The sequence below is a fragment of the Tachyglossus aculeatus genome, chromosome 3 (assembly GCF_015852505.1).
Source record: "Tachyglossus aculeatus isolate mTacAcu1 chromosome 3, mTacAcu1.pri, whole genome shotgun sequence".
NCBI lineage: Eukaryota > Metazoa > Chordata > Mammalia > Monotremata > Tachyglossidae > Tachyglossus > Tachyglossus aculeatus.
In genome coordinates this window covers 38,415,675-38,434,425 of record NC_052068.1, presented here as the reverse complement: position 1 = coordinate 38,434,425, position 18,751 = coordinate 38,415,675, and the positions used below count along the sequence as shown (strand labels likewise).

At 43.7% G+C, this 18,751-nt stretch overlaps 1 protein-coding gene across 1 annotated transcript in view; it reads right to left on the bottom strand.

Annotated features, from left to right (window-relative positions):
• RNLS (renalase, FAD dependent amine oxidase) overlaps window positions 1-18,751 on the bottom strand; it is a 356,662-nt gene that overhangs the window by 53,482 nt on the left and 284,429 nt on the right. Inside the window, exon 5 of the mRNA XM_038743984.1 lies at window positions 2,219-2,392. Within this exon, the coding sequence (XP_038599912.1) occupies window positions 2,219-2,392 (174 nt within the window). The remainder of the gene's footprint in view (window positions 1-2,218; window positions 2,393-18,751) is intronic.

The window sequence follows — 18,751 nt, the reverse complement described above, 5'->3', positions numbered from 1 at the left end:
AGTGCTTTACACACAGTAAGCACTCAGTAAATACGACTCAATTAATTGAATGAATGAACCATGACCCAGATCGGCTTGGATGAACAGAAGCTAGTTAATGGTGTTCCAAGAATTATGATTTTATCACCAAGCCCTCTTGCTTAGAGAAATTAGTTTTCAGTATTACCATCATAAATCATTTCTTGATAGAAATAAAACAGCTCTAAATGAAGGAATTCAGGGCAACAGCAAGGGTAGAAAACCAAGGCAAATGATTAGATCAGAAAATGCGTACAAAGATGTCTATAAACATTTGCTACTACTTCGACTAAATTCAACTGATAGTTTGCCCATTAAATCTCAAAGACCTTTTCACTTGGAAGCAACATACAATGGTAAGTCCTCCTCTGAGTTTCTTTTCTCAAAACAAAGCATTGGAGTGTTTTTTATTATTATTATTTTTAATTTTTTATGGTATTTATTAAGCATTTACTATGTGCCAGACTCTGTACTACTACTACTACCACTACTAATAATGATGATGGCATTTATTAAGCACTTACTATGTGCAAAGCACTGTTCTAAGCACTGGGGAGGTTACAAGATGATCAGGTTGTCCCATGAGGGGCTCACAATCTTAATCCCCATTTTACAGATGAGGCAACTGAGGCAACTGAGAAGTTAAGTGACTTGCCCAAAATCACCCAGCTGACAGTTGGCAGAGCCAGGATTCGAACCCATGAACTCTGACTCCAAAGCCCGGGCTCTTTCCACTGAGCCATACTGCTTCCCCAGCCATGCTGCTTCCGCTGGGGTAGATAAAAGCTAATCAAGTTGGACCTAGTCCCTGTCCCACATTGGGCTCACTATTTTAATCCTCATTTTGCAGATGAGGTAATTGAGGCACAGAGAAGTTAAGTAACTTGCCTAAGGTCACACAGCAGGTAAGCAATGGAACCGACATTGGAACCCAGATGCTTCTGACTCCCAGGCCAAACTCCCGAGAACAGCGTGGCTTAGTGGAAAAGAGCCTGGGCTTTGGAGTCAGAGGTCATGGGTTCAAATCCCTGCTCTGTCAATTATCAGCTGTGTGACTTTGGGCAAATCACTTGACTTCTATGTGCCTCAGTTCCTTCAACTGTAAAATGGGGATTAAGATTGTGAGCCCGCCGTGGGACAACCTGATCACCTTGTAACCTCCCCAGCACTTAGAACAGTGCTTTGCACATAGTAAGCGCTTAATAAATGCCATTATTATTATTATTATTATTAACTGCTGATGGTTCATGTAACATGAACAGATGAAACCAAGACCTGTTTCAAGCTGTAAGAGAACCATTTTACTAGGATCATGATCTGCATAAAAATCACACTCCCATCCAGTTATAGAATAATAGAGTTGTGGTGAAATCAAGTTTCATTAGTTGGCTATTTTTTGGTTTAAGCCATTATGCCACTAATGCACGCCATAACCAGTTGAATTAAATGTTGCTGTCAAGTTGCCCCATTTATTCGGGGTCATTAGTTTAGTCGAAGAAACAGTATATGAAGCATCAAAAGAATCCTATGAATAAGACACTCGTGGGTTTGCCTGAAATGAATTAAAAGTTCCATTTTTCTTGCAAACCTCTATGTAAATTGAATTTTCATGACCAGCCTCAGCCAAAAATGAGAGGTGTTGGCCTTACGGAACATTTGCAAAGCTCTTACGCTGCATTTTCCAAGTCAATTTTGCTCTGTAACACGACACATAGTAATCTCCAGGATTTCTTTGATGAAAGGCAAATACATTTCCTGAAATAGAATTAATCTGCAAAAAATCTTCCTTGCACGTTCGAAGTCACTTCTTGTTTCAATTGTGCTCAAGGTAAAGCACAAAGTATTGTGCACGCAAAATAATGAGTCCTGCGAGATAAATCTGAACGTCAATGGATCTCTATTTTAACAATAGAACTTGGACAATTTCTTGGAATAGAAATGTTTTGATATTTGAATCCTCTGATACTGTTTTCATGAATTCAGTAATAAAAACCATGTGGCGCATGATCATTTTCTAAAAACTTTTCTGGTTCTATTATGCATTTCATTACGGGCCAAATGTAACATTAAATTTTATCCCCTGTGGCTTGGAGTTAAATACTTGCTCTGTTCAGAAAGGCAACACTCAATTAAACAGCATTTTTCATGATCTACACCCACTATTGTTACCGTATTTAAGGGAAATAATGGGGGCACTGACCTATACTGCGCTTCTTATTATCGATGGAGACGAAGCGTATGCAAGGATTACTGGAGATGTACCGTGCAGCCCAGGGAACATCAATCCGAGTGCCGGCTTCATAAAAGAGTCCCAGAGCGTAGCGGGAAGAGTAGCTTGCCGATTCCAGTTGCTGCTTTTGACTTCCACTAATTACTGAGGGGAAAAAAAAATAGACAATTATTTCTCTGTTAGTGCATTAAACTTTTCTGCTTTTAGGGTTCCCCTTAAAACAGTATCAAATGTTCACTTATTACAATGGAAAAGCACTTGAAAGTATACTGGTGCCTACAGCACAATCATGAATAATAATGGTAGTGATAATAATGATAATAACAGTAAGTGTGGTATTTGTTAAGTACTACTATGTGCTAAGCACTATGCGAGTGCTTCGTACAGTGCTCTGCACATAGTAAGCGCTCAATAAATATGATTGAATGAATGAATGAATGGTGTTGAAGCAATATAAGCAGACTGGACCAGCTCCTGACCTACACAGGCTCAGTCTAAAGGGCTCATGATTAATCAATTGCTCGATGGTATTTACTGAGCGCTTACTGTGAGCAGAGCACTGTACCACTACTACTAATAATGATGGCATTTATTAAGCACTTACTATGTGCAAAGCACTGCAGAGGTTACAAGGTGATCAGGTTGTCCCACGGGAGACTCAGAGTCTTCATTTCCATTTTACAGATGAGGTAACTGAGGCACAGAGAAGTTAAGTGACTTGCCCCAAGTCACACAGCTGACAATTGGTGGAGCCAGGATTTGAACCCACGACCTCTGATTCCAAAGCCCAGTGCTCTTTTCCACTGAGCCAGGCTGCTTCTCTAAGTTACTAAGTTCTCTAAGTTACTAAGTTAAGTGACTTGCTCAAGGTCACAGAGCAGGAAAGTGGAAGAGAGGGGATTACATGTCAAGTCCTCTGATTCCCAGACCAGTGCTCTTTCCATTAGACCACACTTCTCGTACTATACAAAGTGCTTGGGGGAGTTTAATACACCAGAGTTGGTAGACACTTTCCCTTCCCACATCGAGTTTCCGGTCTAACAGCAGTTTACGCAGAGTCTTTTAAGATAGCTAGTGAGCTCTCGGCATGAATATTTCTGTGACTAGTTTCCGATAATAAGCTGAGACTTTATGCATTAGAAATGAAGCACAAATAATGCTTTTGTATTTGAAAAGGAACAAAAACTGATCATCATGTACAAATGGGAGAATTTAACTCGCTATTGAATCAGATGCAGTGCCCATTATATGGTGTGCCATTTGGGATGTTGGGAGCGCAAATGGAAGCCCATCAGAACCAATTAGGGCACAGGGCAATGTTTTGCAGTCTCTTATCAAGCTGCTCATGCACTGAAAAAAAGGCACAGACATTAATGGTCAGCGAGGACTGCAAAAAAGAGAATGAAAAAGGAGGCGCCTGAAAAGAAGAAAAAAGCAACAGTCATTACATTGGGTAATTTTGCTAAACCCCAAAAGCAAGGCTTCTAGACAGTGAGGGATTAAAAAGGATGGATCTATATACCTAAACTTATTTTCTAGTCGTCAGATTTATTCCAAACCAAAACACTGTCCTTATAAGGAAGGACTAAGGACTCATAATGAGATTCCAAATAAAAATAGGCATCACGTTACTCCTCAACTTCGGGGAGTCTCTTTTCTATGTCTTGTATTTTAACATATTATCTGTGGAACTAAACACGTTGGTAACTGGACCGATAACCGTCAGTTGAAAACACCTGGTTCCAACTCCCCGAATATGCAGTGCAAATTTTATTTCATTGTTCAGTCCAATTTTCAATGTCCTTCTTAATGGTATATGCACCACTTTCCTTCCCTTGGGAGCTCACACTTACTGAATGGGGGAAAAATACACCTTATGGGGAAAAATGTTCCTTTTACAATGCTGATTTCTGGGTACATTTGAAATGCAAATGTTCTGCCCTTGGAGATGTCACTCAGTCTTGACTAACCACTCTTTTTTCCACTCTTTTTTCGGTTCAACCACTAGCATTCCGATGGAAGAAAGTACAAAGGAAAAATAAACATCTAGCCAAAGTAATGAGATGGATATGAGGCATAACAACATATGGGCTTCAACCCACAGACAACATATTTATTGCCACTTGTTTCAGGAAGTCCACCTAACTCATTTTGGCTATGCAAATCCGGAGCGGCTTTTGCAAATTCAGTGTAATGTAAACTTTATAATATACACCATATACCTTCATCTAAATATATGTTCGTGTGCTTAAAAAATACATTTCTGCCACAATGCATGGATTCAGAGGCTAGTCTCTTTCTCCTTCTATCCTCCCCCACACTCTCTCTCTCTCTCTTTCTCTCCCCCTCACATACACACATACACACACACATTCACTCATTCGCATGCGTGCACGCACACACACACACATCTCTTTGCCTCAATGTTCAGTTGTGCTCTACCTAGATTTAGGAAATTCTGTGAATCCATTGAGGCCTAAGACCTGGTTTAAATTGGTACTAGGCTGAACCTGATCTGACTCAGACATACACATTTTCCTCCTCCCTTCCACTCCTCTTCCCTCTTCTTCCTTTCCTTTCCTTCTTTTCCCTTCCTTCTCCCCTCTCTCCCCTCCAATCTCCTCACCCACCCTGAAGCCACTGAACTTGAAACAAAATTGATAGTGACCAGAAACTCCCTTACAGGGGTATTCCCTTGCATGCCAGGGTGCCAGCCCACAATGCCACTTCAACCATACCACAAGGTCTCTGGTCACAAGTGATAATTATGGTACTTGTTAAGCACTTACTATGTGCCAGGCACTGCACTAAGCACTGGGGTGGATACAAGCTAATTGGGTCAGACACAGTCCCTTGTCCCATGTGGGGCTCACAGTCTCAATCCCCATTTTACAGATGAGGTAACTGAGGCACAGAGAAGTGAAGTGTCCTCCTCAAATATCTCCCGTGGTAGCCTATCAACCTTAGAATCAAGCAAAAACTCCTCACTTTCAGCTTCAAGGCTGTCCATGCCCTCGCCACCTCCAACCTCACCTCCCTTCTCTCCTTCTACAGCCCAGCCCGTACCCTCCACTCCTCTGCCACCGCTAAACTCCTAATTGTGCCTCGTTCTCGCCTGCCCCGCCGTTGACCCCCAGCCCACATCCTAACTCTGGCCTGGAAAGCCCTCCCTCCGCACATCTGCCAAACTAGCTCTCTTCCTTCCTTCAAAGCCCTACTGAGGGCTCACCTCCTCCAGGAGGCCTTCCCACACTGAGCCCCCCTTTTTCCTCTCCTCCTCCTCCCCTCCCCATCCCCCCACTCCCTCTGCCCTACCCCCTTCCCTCCCCACAGCATTTGTGTATATTTGTACATATTTATTACTCTATTTTATTATGATGTGTATATAGCTATAATTCTATTTATTCTGATTTTATTGACACTAGTTAACTTGTTTTGTTTTGTTGTCTGTCTCTCCCTTCTAGACTTTGAGCCTGTTGTTGGGTAGGGACCATCACTATATGTTGCCGATCTGTACTTCCCAAGCGTTTAGTACAGTGCTCTGCACACAGTAAGCACTCAATAAATACGATTGAATGAATGAATGAATAAATTCGAGTGAATGAATGATATGACTTGCCCAAGGTCACATATAGCAGAAAGGTGGAAAATTCAGGATTAGAGCCCATGACCTTCTGGCTCTCATGACCCTGCTCTATCCACTAGGCCATACTGCTTCTCCAGCATGGGTGGGCAGCACATTTCTAGGGGCAGGGCTGCAGCTTGGCCTTGGCTGGCTCAGTTCAGCCTTGGCAGGGTTTGACACTGGGATTGGGGCAGGCTGAACTGGTCCCAGTTTCACCATCTTGTGCAGGACGGCTGGGCAACCCAACCAGGCAGGACCCCTCCAGACCTCCCTGGGCAGAAGGGGCTCTGGGAGAAGTGGTGTGGGCAGTGCTGGGGTGAAGTCTTCTGGGTGTCTAAATCTACTTTCCCCTTCCTGTGCTGCTGGCCTCTGGGGTACAACAGAGAAGCAGCGTGGCTGAGTGGAAAGAGCACGGGTTTGGGACTCAGAAGATGTGGGTTCTAATCCCGGCTCCGCTACTTGTCTGCTGTGTGATCTTAGGCAAGCCACTTCTCTGTGCCTCAGTTACTTCATCTGTAAAATGGGGATTAAGGCTGTGAGCTCCATGTGTGACAACCCGATTAGCCTGTAATAATAATAATAATAATGATGGTATTTATTAAGCGCTTACTATGTGCAAAGCACTGTTCTAAGAGCTGGGGAGGTTACAAGGTGATCAGATTGTCCCACGGAGGGCTCACAGTCTTAATCCCCATTTTGCAGATGAGGTAACAGAGAAGCTAAGTGACTTGCCCAAAGTCACACAGCTGACAGTTGGCGGAGCAGAGATTTGAACCCATGACCTCTGACTCCAAAGCCTGTGCTCTTTCCACTGAGCCACACTGCTTCTCTATCTACCTCAGTGCTAAGAACAGTGCTTGGCACATAGAAAGCGCTTTACAAATACCATTAATTCATTCATTCAATCATATTTATTGAGCGCTTACTGTTTGCAGAGCACTGTACTAAGGATTTAGGAAGTACAATTTGGCAACATATAGAGACGGTCCCAACAGTGGGCTCACAGTCTAGAATAATAGACTAATAGAATATTAATAATCATTATTATTTCCACATGTGGATCTGGAGATGAACTGAAAGCAGGCCTGGGAGTTGGAGGAATCATTCTATCACCCCGTGACCCCAGCCTTGTCCAAGCCACCATGCCCACCTTTGGGCAGCAGCGCTGGGAGGGAAAAGCTGCATGGGTCTCTGATTCTCCTGGGGTGCTTCAGAGAAGCAACGTGGTCTAACAGATATAGCCCGGGCCAGGGAACAAGAGCCAGAGACCTGGGTTCTAATCTTGGCTCCACCCTTCCCTGTAGTGTGACCTTAGGCAAGTCACTTAACTTCTTGGGTCTCATTTCCCTTCATCTGCAAAAGGAGATTCAATATTTGTTATTCCACCTGCCTACAAAAATAATAATAATAATATTAATGATAATGATGGCATTTGTTAAGCGCTCACTATGTGCCAAGCACTGTACTAAGCGCTGGGGTAGATTCAAGGTAATCAGGTTGTCCCAAGTGGGGCTCACAGTCTTATTCTCCAATTTACGGACAAGGTAACTGAGGGACAGAGAAGTTAAGTGGCTTGCCCAAAGCCACACAGAACCCATGACCTCTGACTCCCAAGCCCGGGCTCTTTCTGCCAAGCCGCGATGCTTCTCAAAAATAATTGTGGCATTCATTAAGTGCTTACTATATGCCAGGCACTGTTCTAAGTGCTGGGGTAGATACAAGATAATCGGGTTGGACACGGTCCCTGTCCCATATAGGGCTCACAGTCTTAATCCCCATTTTAGAGCTAGAACTTAGACTATGAGCCCCACATGGGTCATGATTAGCTTGTAAAAATAATAATAATGGCATTTATTAAGCGCTTACTATGTGCAAATCATTGGTCTAAGCTTGTACTTACCCCAGTGCTTAGTACAGTGCCTGGCAAATAGTAAGCGCTTACACATGCCAAAATCATTCTTATTATTATTCATAAAAGATACAGGGACCAAATCTCATCTGATTGTATTATATTTACTCAGCATTTGCACAGCACTTGGCACACAGTATGGGCTTACCCAATACCATAATTATCCTGAGCATTATTAGAACCGGCATCTAGTTTTCATCTGGACTCGTGGTACTTTGTGGATTCCCGGGACCCGTGCCCAAAGAGGCAGTGGGCACGCCTTCTCTCCCACTGTTCTTGTTGTCCGTAAATGTGGCCTGGGCAGAGGAGAATGCTGGAAGGTGCCTAGGTCCTAAGGGCTACAAGAGCGCAAATGTGTGTCTCAGCCTCAATCCTCTTGCCTCTTCCACGTGCCAACAGAGGGTCCCTCAAACTTTCTGAAAATGAGGTGCCCATGACACTGTGGGAGCTCCACTTTAGCTCTCTTTTAGGAGCCATGGCTGTCCCTCCATTAATGCCGATGTTCCGGCATACAGAGCAGTTCACTATCGCGCTTACTGGTAATTAAGTTATTGAGCGTCCATTTGGTCGATGAAATGTACTAAGCACAGGAGAAGCAGCATGGCTTCAAGGAATGAGCATGGGCTTGGGAGCCTGAGAACTTGGGTTCTAATCCTGGCTCCACCACTTGGGTGCTCTGGGACCTTGGCCAAGTCACTGCACGTCTCTACCTTAGTTATCTCATCTGTAAATGAGGATTAAGACTGTGAGCCTCACGTGGGACATGGACTGCGTCCAACCAGATTATCTTGAATCTACCCCAGCACTTAATGTAGTGCCCGGCACAGAGGAAATGCTTAACAAATACCATAGAAAAAATACAAGGAAAATAAGTTACACATAACCTGCCCATGAGGCACTTTGACTTGAATGGGAGTGACAAATATAAAACTAAACAAATAGAATCATTGCCGACAATAATTATACACACACATATACAAGTGGGAAGGATGGATATAAATACACACCTACGTGTTAGAGGTGGCTGATGGATTTATAAGAATTGGGGTGTTGGAAAAACTTAGGGAAGACTGGGAAAAGGCAGGATTCTAGATGGGATTTGAATATGGTGAGAGCTGAAGACTGTAGAAGCTCTAGACTATAAGCTCGTTGTGGGCAGGGAATGTATCTGTTTATCATTGCATTGTACTCTCCCAAGCACTTGGTACAGTGCTCTGCACACAGTAAGTGCTCAATAAATGCGACTGACTGACGGTGTGAAGCCCATTGGATTTGGGGAGGGAGAGGGAAAGGGTTCCAGGCTGGGGTGACAGTTGAGAATGAGTTACAGTCAAAAGGTTGGTTTGGGAACCACGGGGAGTGTGTGAAGAGATATGTAAGATGGAGAGAGTTGAAGAGTCTTGAAGCTGGTTGTGAGGAGTTTTTCATTGATATGGAGGGATTGGGAAGCCAATAGAGGTTATGAGGAATGAAGAAGTGCAAGCTAAACCTATCTCAAGAGGTGACAGGGGTAGAATGAGTTGTAGTAAAGAGAGGTTGGAAGCAGCCACGATGGCCTAGCCATGACATCACCAAAGAATGAACCGGCATGGTAGATGTTTGGGTGCAGAATCAATCAATCAATCAATCAATCGTGTTTATTGAGCGCTCACTGTGTGCAGAGCACTGTACTAAGCGCTTGGGAAGTACAAGGTGGCAACATATAGAGATGGTCCCTACCCAACAGTGGGCTCACAGTCTAGAAGGGGGAGAAAAGAAAGGGGGCAATCCAGGAAATGTTATGGAGATGGAAAACTGGCAGAATTTGGGGCTAAACTGACTGTGAAAACTGAAAGACAGTGAGGAGACTCTGAGACAGAGAGGACTGTGGTTCTGTCATTGGAGCCGGGCAAGTTATAAGAAAAGTGGTTTTAGGAGGGAAGAGGAGTAGTTACATTTTAGACCTTTTCAAGTTCAAGATGCTGGTGAGTCATCTGAGTGGAGATATCCCAGAGGCAAGGAGTTGCAGGATTGCAGGTCAAATGAGAGGTCAGGGCTAGAGAGATCTGGAAGTTGTTGGCTGAACCTTCATCTATAAATTATATACTATAAATTATTTATTTAGATTAATGTCTGTCTTCCCCTCTAGATTATAAACTCATTGTGGGCAGGGGATTGTCTGCCAACTCCATTATAGCATACTTTCCCAAGAGCTTAGTACAATGCTCTGCACATAGTAAGGGCTCAATTAATACCATCAATTGTATTTCGGCTCACACTGCAGGATTTCTTCCTTTCTGAAGCAATGACTCTAGAAATTAGTGTGGGAATTCAAAATCAGATGCTTCTAATAAATGGAGAAAGCATTTTTTTATAGTATTGGTTAAGCAATTACTATGTGCCCAGCACTATTCTAAGCACAGGAATATTAATCAATTAGGCTGGATACAGTCCCTATTCCACTTGGGGCTCACAGTCTAAGTAGGAGGGAGAACAGGTGTTGAGTCTCCATTTGACAGTTGAGGAAACTGAGGCACAGAGAAGTTAAGTGACTTGCCCAAGATCACACAGCAGGCAAGTGGCAGTTCTGGGATTAGAACCCAGGTCCTCTGGCTCAATTTTTGGTGGATCGAGAAGTCCTCGAATCTCACAGAACTGGGAAGGAAGGATTGAACTTGGTGATGTACACAGAGAGACCTTCTGAACTACTCAACATGTCCAAGACAGAGCTCCTTATCTTCCCTCCCAAACCCTGTCCTCTCTCCAACTTTCCTGTCACTGTGGCCGGCACTACCATCCTTCCCCTCTCACAAGCCCATAACCTCGGTGTCATCCTTGACTCCGCTCTCTCATTCACCCCACATACCCAATCCATCACCAAACCCTGTTGGTTTCACTTTCACAACATCGTCAAGATCTGCCCTTTCCTCTCCATCCAAACTGCTACCACATTAGTACAGTCACTCATTCTATCCTGACTAGATCAGCCTCCTTTCTGACCTCCCAACCTCCTGCCTCTCCCCACTTCAGTCAATACTTCACTCTGCTGTCCAGATTATCTTTCTACCGAAACATTCGGGGCATGTCACCCCCTCCTCAAAAATTTCCAGTGGTTTCCTATCAACCTCCGTGTCAAACAAAAATTTCTCACTATTGGCTTTAAAGCTCTCCATCACTTTGCCCCTTCCTACCTCATCTCCCTTCTTTCCTTCTCCATCCCAGCCCGCACATTCTGCTCCTCTGGGGCTAAGCTTCTCACTGTGCCTCGATCTCACTGTCTCGCTGTCGACCCGTGGCCCATGTCCTACCTCTGGCCTGGGATACCCTCCCTCCTCAAATCCTCCAAACAATCACTCTGCCCCACTTCAAAGCCCTACTGAAGGCACACCTCCTCCAAGAGGCCTTCCCAGACTTCCTCAGCTCCCACTCCCTTCCGTGTCACCTCAACTTGTTCCCTTTGCCCTTCCCCTCCCAGCTCCACAGCACTTATGCATATATGCATATATCTATAATTCTATTTATTTACATTGATGCCTGTTTACTTGTACTGATGTCTGTATCCCTGCCCTCCCCACCCCCGAGACTGTGAGCCCATTGTGGGCAGGGATTGTCTCTCTTCATTGCTGTACTGTACTTTCCAAGCACTTAATACACTGCTCTGCACACAGTGAGTGCTCAATAAATACGATTGAAATGAAAAAAATAAAAAAATACATTCTTTTTAATTCTTTAGACTTCTACTGACTTCTTCAAACGCAAGCTCCCGATAATGCTAAGCAAAATATAAACAACTAGACATGATCTGGACATTAAACCTCAGACCAATTATGGGCCCTGTTCAGCAAAAGAAAATAGTGTTTTACCTAATTAAAAATCTGAAGACCTGTAAAGATAAAAGAGCTCATTTAGAGCCCACTATTGCATTTCCATTCTCACTTTCTTCTCCCTTTTGTTAATTTAATCTATTCTATTTTAATTACCACTTCATTTAAATCATAAAGTCATTCGATTTTTCCATTGCCCTCTCTAGATGCAATTTCTCACTCCTTTCCCACCCATCTGTTTTCAGCTTTCCTCTGCCCCAGGCTCCAACCTCTTTCGTGATGGTGATGGCCATGGTCAATGATGGACCACTCTGCCACCAACAGAGAATCAGGAATGCGAATTGAAATGCGTGTGCATGCTGAGGTGGGATGGGAGGTGAGGAAGAAAGAAGGGAGAGGAGCGGGTGCTTTGAGAGAAGGTGCTAGTAGGGATTTCGAAGGAGGATGGTGAAGACCAGTAGATGCCTGAAGCTACATTTGAACTTCCAGACAAACTCTTCTTATCTGTAATTTGACTATTGTATATTCTTTGAAAAACACATTTTATGTGATTGTTTCTCATCCTTTTCCAACCTGAATGAATTCACATTCAATATATTGAGTAGACAGACAAGCAGCTTGGCCTCATTTCCATGAGCCTGGATGTCAGAGGCTCTAGGTTCTAACCCTTAGCTGTTCCACTGCCTGTTTTGCAAGTGTTTAACTGATCAGGCAAGTCACTTACAAATTCTCAGTGCCTCAGTTTCCTCATCTGTAAAATGGGCTTAAATCCCTTCTACTTAGGCCGTGAACATCATGCCGGGGGGACGTGTCCAATCTGATTATCGTCTCCAGCCCTGAGCTTAGTATAGTGCTTAGCTCTTAGTAAGGGGCTACTTAGCAAGTACTATCTGATTTGAGACATACAGATAAAGTGTAGCATTAAAATTTTGCCTCCCGATTCACTTTATCCTGCACTTAATTTTCATTGGAACCAAAAAGAGTGGAGGAAGGGCAACCATTATACTGTTTTTCCAAGTCCTTTGGTACCACTTTCAAAGGCAAATACGATATCGAAGACCTAACAGTGCATTGCTTGTATCCTTTTGTCCTTAATCATGAACCTCGCACAAGAGGCATATAGGTACCACCACAAATCGGTGTCATTTCTGGAAATCTGCTTTTTCTTATTGCTTGAAAACTAAAACAAGAAACCCTCAAATTCACTAAATAAACATTAACCCAAAAATGAATAGCTGAAGTATAACTCTGTACCCAGAGGAGTTTTTCCAAAAAGCAAAAAGGCCATTTTCTCCTGGGAGAAAAATCCCAGCTCCTTCTTTGACTCTTGCCAATACTCTTGGCCTGTGGAGCAACACCACTATTTGAGCCGCCAGTGCTCTCCTCTAAGGATAGATCCTGCAAAGTAAAGAAAATTCCACAACTAATACAATTATTTTATCATCTACAACACAAAACCAAAACTTTTCTATCAGTGAGGAAATATATACCAATCTCAAATTCACGCATTGGTCAACGAGTCAAATGATCTGCTCCCAACACTCTCAATGGACAAGGCACTTAACCTGTTGGGCCCTTACTTCTCCATCTATAAAATGGGGCAATTGGTGCAAAAAGCCTTTGATTCTTAAATTGTCTAGGAAAATCAAAGCGATTATTGTAAAATTGCATGCAGTTGTTTTTCACAGCTCTGGTTATTCTTATATTTGGGTAGAACTGGCCAAGTTGCTGAACGCTGTCAAAGTAACATTTAATGGTTTAAGGCAAACACTCTTCAGTAGCCAAACCTGGGGGAATTACATTGTCACTTCAAATTCTGAATACTTAATCAAAAACCTAATTAAAAATCAGGGGAGAATGCATATGCTTGTTTTTGTTCGTTCTTTCTCTCTTTCTCTTTCATTTTCACCAATGCAATCTCCAGGGGTCATGTAATGTTAATTATTATTGTCATTATTATTATACTTGTGAAGCCCTTATTATGTGCCAAGCACTATGCTAAGCACTGGGGTAGAGAAAAGATAATCAGATTGGACATAGACCCTGTCTCACATGGGGCTCATGGTCTAAATAGGAGAGAGGAGGCCTTCATCCCCATTTTACAGATGAGGGCACTGAGACACAGAGAAGTTAAGTGACTTGCCCAGGGTCACACGGACAAGGAGCAGTGCTGGGAATAGTATCCAAGTCCTTTGACTCCTAAGCCCTTACTCTTCTACTAAGAGTAGAGTACTAAGAGTACTAAGAGTACGTAGTACTTAGAGTACTAAATACCAAGCGCTTAATACACAAGCACTTAGTACAGTGCTCTGCACACAGTAAGCGCTCAATAAATATGATTGAATGAATGAATGAATACTAGGCCATGCTTTCCTATTAAGCATTTCTATTGTCTGTGACGGGATACAGTGCCGCTTTTATATTAATGGCTAATGGGTTGAAGTGAGGACAGGGAATTGCCTTTGTTCACTTAAGTCTGAAAACTGATGGTTATTTTTGCACAGAGCCTAAAATCACAAAATCAATGAACATTCTCTCCACTGTCGTAAAAAATGGTCAGTTTTTAATATTTTGAGGAAAAAAATTATCTGGAGTCAGTGGGATTTTACAGGGAACAGCATAGTAACTACAACAAGGTTTAGTCCAGAGTAATATATTTTAACAAGAAAGCTGTAAAACTGTGGAAAAATCCTAGCTTGATCCTAACTAAAGTAGCATCTAATGGGCCCCTAATAATACATACATTCTGGTGTTCCTGTATTCTAAGACTGTACCAAGAGTAGGTTGACACGAGGCACATTTTTGATTCCTTTCCAGGAAGGAAGTAACGATCAGATTGTATCTACATGCTTTCCCCTTTTGTTTTGCACATTCATTTTAGAAAACTAAAAAAGACAAAAATCTGGCTGCTCACGATGGTTTGTAAAAGAACTCTCACTTGATCTATAGACAATTGTTTCTCATTTACCGGGGAAACTAAACATTGGCTGAGAGGGGTGGATTTTCTCTGCCAGTTTCTAGAGCATTCTTGGAACTGAAAGCACAGTGTCACTTACCTTGGGACCCTGCAAATGTCGAATGAAAATTCTTTGCAATGTTATTAGCAACCAAGTACATCATTGCGTAGAACCAAAATAAATTAAAATGGTAAAGAGAACTTTATTTATTTCAAAGCTATCCAAAGTCAGTGGGCAGGGCTTCCTGGGTTCTAATTCAAGCTCCACCACCTGCCTGCTGGGTAATCATGGACAAGTCTTTCCCGCTCTAGACCGTAAGCTCACTGTGGGCAGGGAACATGTCTACCAACTCTGTTATAATAATAATAATAATGGCATTTATTAAGCACTTACTATGTGCAAAGCACTTTTTCTAAGTGCTGGGGAGGTTACAAGGTGATCAGGTTGTCCCATGGGGGGCAGGGAACATGTCTACCAACTCTGTTATACTGTAATAATAACAATGATAATGGCATTTATTAAGCACTTACTATGTGCAAAACACTGTTCTAAGCACTGGGGAGGTTACAAGGTGATCAGGTTGTCCCATGGGGGGCTCACAGTCTTAATTCCCATTTTACAGATGAGGTAACTGAGGCACAGAGAAGTGAAGTGACTTGCCCAAAGTCACACAGCTGCCAACTGGTGGTGCCGGGACTTGAACCCATGACTTCTGATTCCAAAACCCGTGCTCTTGTCACTGAGCCATGCTCTGTTCTAAGCATTGGACATCTGCATCTCTTTTGTACTCTCCCAAGTGCTTAGTACAGTGTTCTGTATACAGTAAGCACTCAATAAATAGCACTGATCGATTTATTGATTGATGAAGTGCTTATAGGGTGCAGAGCACTGTACTAAGTGCTGGGAGAGAATACAAGGGTGGGAATTAGAGAGGTTCCCTGGCCCTGAGGTGTTTCACAATCTAAAAATATAAGGGGCGGGGAGGATTGGTGACTTACACATGAGAGATAAAATAAAATACCAAGATAACATAAAAAATGAGGACATATACCTAAAATAAAAACAAAAAGCAGTAGGATACTGTGGCTAGAAGAGCAGAATTTCAGGTTCCCTGAGGCTCAGACTTCACAGTCACATCCGCAGGCCCAGAGACTGCTACAGCAGCAGACACCACAGCCTTCCTTAGGTTCTGTGGAGCTGGTTTCAAGCTTTGGCTCCTTTTTTCTGCCATGCCACGGTGGTGCAGGGCAGGTTGGGATGGAAGCTTCTTGGAATTGCGAAGGGGAGCTGGTGAAGAATTCCAGAGAGGCAGCATGGGGTCTGCTAGAGGAGAATGCTAAGGGCCCTGAGAGCCCCAATGTGGGGGAAAATTCCAGCACTTAGAACATAGTAAGTGCTTAATAAATGCCATCATTATTATTATTATGTCAAGGAACATGCCTTGGGCTCTGAGAGCGGCTGAGGGTCCTGGGAGCCACGGTGTCTAATGGTCTTGGGAGCTGTGATGGAGGGGAGGATGCTGAGGAATCTGGGAGCTGCCATGTGGGGTGGGGAGGATTCTGAGGATTCTGGGAGTCATTATGGGGAAGAGGATGCTCAGAGCCCTAGGAGCTGCAAGGGGGGAAGGCTGCCCAGGACCCTGGGAGGCACAGTGAAGGGGGAAGACGTCCAGGGACCCGAGATTGGGGGAGGATACCGAGGGCTCCAGGATGGCTTTAAAGCTTTCCATCACCTCGTCCCTTCCTACCTCACCTCCCTTCTCTCTTTCTCCATCCCAGCCCGCACAATCTGCTCCTCTCGTGTTAACCTTCTCATTGTGCCCTGATCTCCCCTTTCCCACCATCAACCCCTGGCCCATGGCCTATCTCTGGCCTGGAATCCCTCCCTCTTCCCCCCTTCAAAGCCCTACTGAAGGCGGCACTTCCTCCAAGAGGACTTTCCAGACTAAGCCCCTTTTTCCTCAGCTTCCCCTTCCTTCTGCGTCACCTTGCCTCACTCCCTTTGCTCTTCCCCCTCCTGCCCCACAGCACTTATGTATATATCTATAATTCTATTTATTTATATTGATGCTTGTTTACTTGTATTGATGTTTGTCTCCCCGCCTCTAAACTGTAAGCCCGTTGTGGGCAGGGATTGTCTCTCTTCATTGTTGTACTGTACTTTCCAAGCGCTTAGTACAGTGCTCTGCAAGCACTAAGTGCTAAATAAATACGACTGAATGAATGAATGAATGAATGAGTGAATAAATGAATCTGCAATGTAGGGGAGAACAATGAGGGTTCTGGGAGCCAAAATCGGGGCGAGGAGGGGACTGCAAATACCTGGAGGACTCACATGCCTGATAAGTGGAGACAGAGGTCCAGGGTTGAGGGATGGGCACTGCAACAGCTTAAATCCTCATGGCTCAGCAGAAACGGGCCACGATGGGAGCAGGGACCCTGAGAGCAGGGATGGGGTGGCAGCATTTACGGGTGGATTCGCTCGCCCACGTGGTAATTCATTCCTCATTCCCTTTGTTCATTCCTCATTCTCTTTGTGCTCTCCCCATTCCCCTCTTTGTCTCTCCCTCTCCTCTGCTGACTGTCTGAGTTGCACGCAGCCTTTCAGTGGGTTGGGTGGGAACCTGCAGGCCACCAGTTACGCATACTTCTTTTTGTGTGGACATCCCCTGTTGAATCAGAAGTGTCTCTTTGGAAAGGTTAGTGAAAACTACCTTCACTTCACTTCTACACATCTCCTCCAAGATGCGTAAGATGACTAAGCCCTCATTTCCTCTCTCCCACCCCTTTCTGTGTGGCTCTTGAGCTTGGATTTGACCCCTTTATTTACCCCTCCCTCAGCCCCAAACACTTAGGCACAGATCCATAATTTAATTAATGTATTTCTATCAGTGTCTCTCTCCTCCTCTTGTTGTGTATAGGGAACGTGTCTACCAACTGTTACACTGTAGCCTCTCGAGCACTTCATACAGTGGTCTCGACACAGTAAGTACTCGATAAATATGATTGATTGACTGATTGACTGCGCCTCATCTGTAAAATGGGGATTAAATACCTGTTCTCCCTCCCTCTTGGACTGTGAGCCCCATGTAGGACAGGGATTGTGTCTGATCTGATTACATTATATGTACTCCAGCACTTAGCACAGTGCTAGGCTGAACAAATACCACAACTATTATTAACTGTTCTTAAAAGGCTGATAGCTTGAGTTGCCACCTCATTATAATTACTAACGCTTCTATATTTCTCAGGCTTGGTCAAGATTATGTGGAGGAGGAAGAAGTCATGCTTAGAGAAGTGTGCTGCGTTGCTAAAAGAAAAAAAGGACAACAGTATAATCCCATATGCCAAAGTGAAAAATTCTATTTAAAAGTGGAATTATTTTCAGTGAAACAAACATTCCTTTCCCAATCTAATTGAGCATCAGAGGAAAAACAGGTCTGGTCCACATAGGCCTAGCTTGAAAATTGGCGATTGGGTGTTTGGGATAATCAATCGATCCTATCTATTGAAGTGCTTACCCTGTGCAGAGCAAGTTTGAAGGAAGTGAGTATGGATTTTCTGGGAAATCCGTATGTCCCATCCTCAGCTACAAGGTGTTCTTACCCACCCAGAAAGCATTTCTAACTTCTGGCACCAAAAAAAAGTTCTGGTATCATGCTCTCTTCTTCTGCATGATACTACAGCACATTTTTCACTCAGAAACCTGTTAAACTTCAAACACCTGCAGCTGCTCCATCCCCTGAGAGCTAGCTCCTCCTTTCTGGGAGCTCTTCTGGCCCTCACCCTCTTTTACTGGTCCTTCACATCATTTCTTCATGGCCCGGTTCCCCAGTGAGGAGAAAAGGGCTAACAGTTTAGCTCCTTGTGGACTTCCCTGGTGATCTGTCATCCTCACTTACTGAATCTCAGTTATTGCTTTAAAAGATTGTTTTGCTTCAAAAGGTTTTAATGGCCGGGGTTTGATTTACTTGAATTCTGGCTCAACAGTCCTACAGAGACTGCTTCCACCATATTTCTAAATTGCTCACGACAGTTGCTATTTTACGTTAAAAAGGAAATTCTGTGGTTAAACTGTAGCCTAGGTATTTTTAGAGTGGTTACCATGTTAACCAAATTTCATATCAGAGTCCAACAGTAGGTCTTGCAGCAGAGCTTAGAACCTGGACCTCTCCACTAGAAGCAGCACGGCCTAGTGGAAAGAGCACGG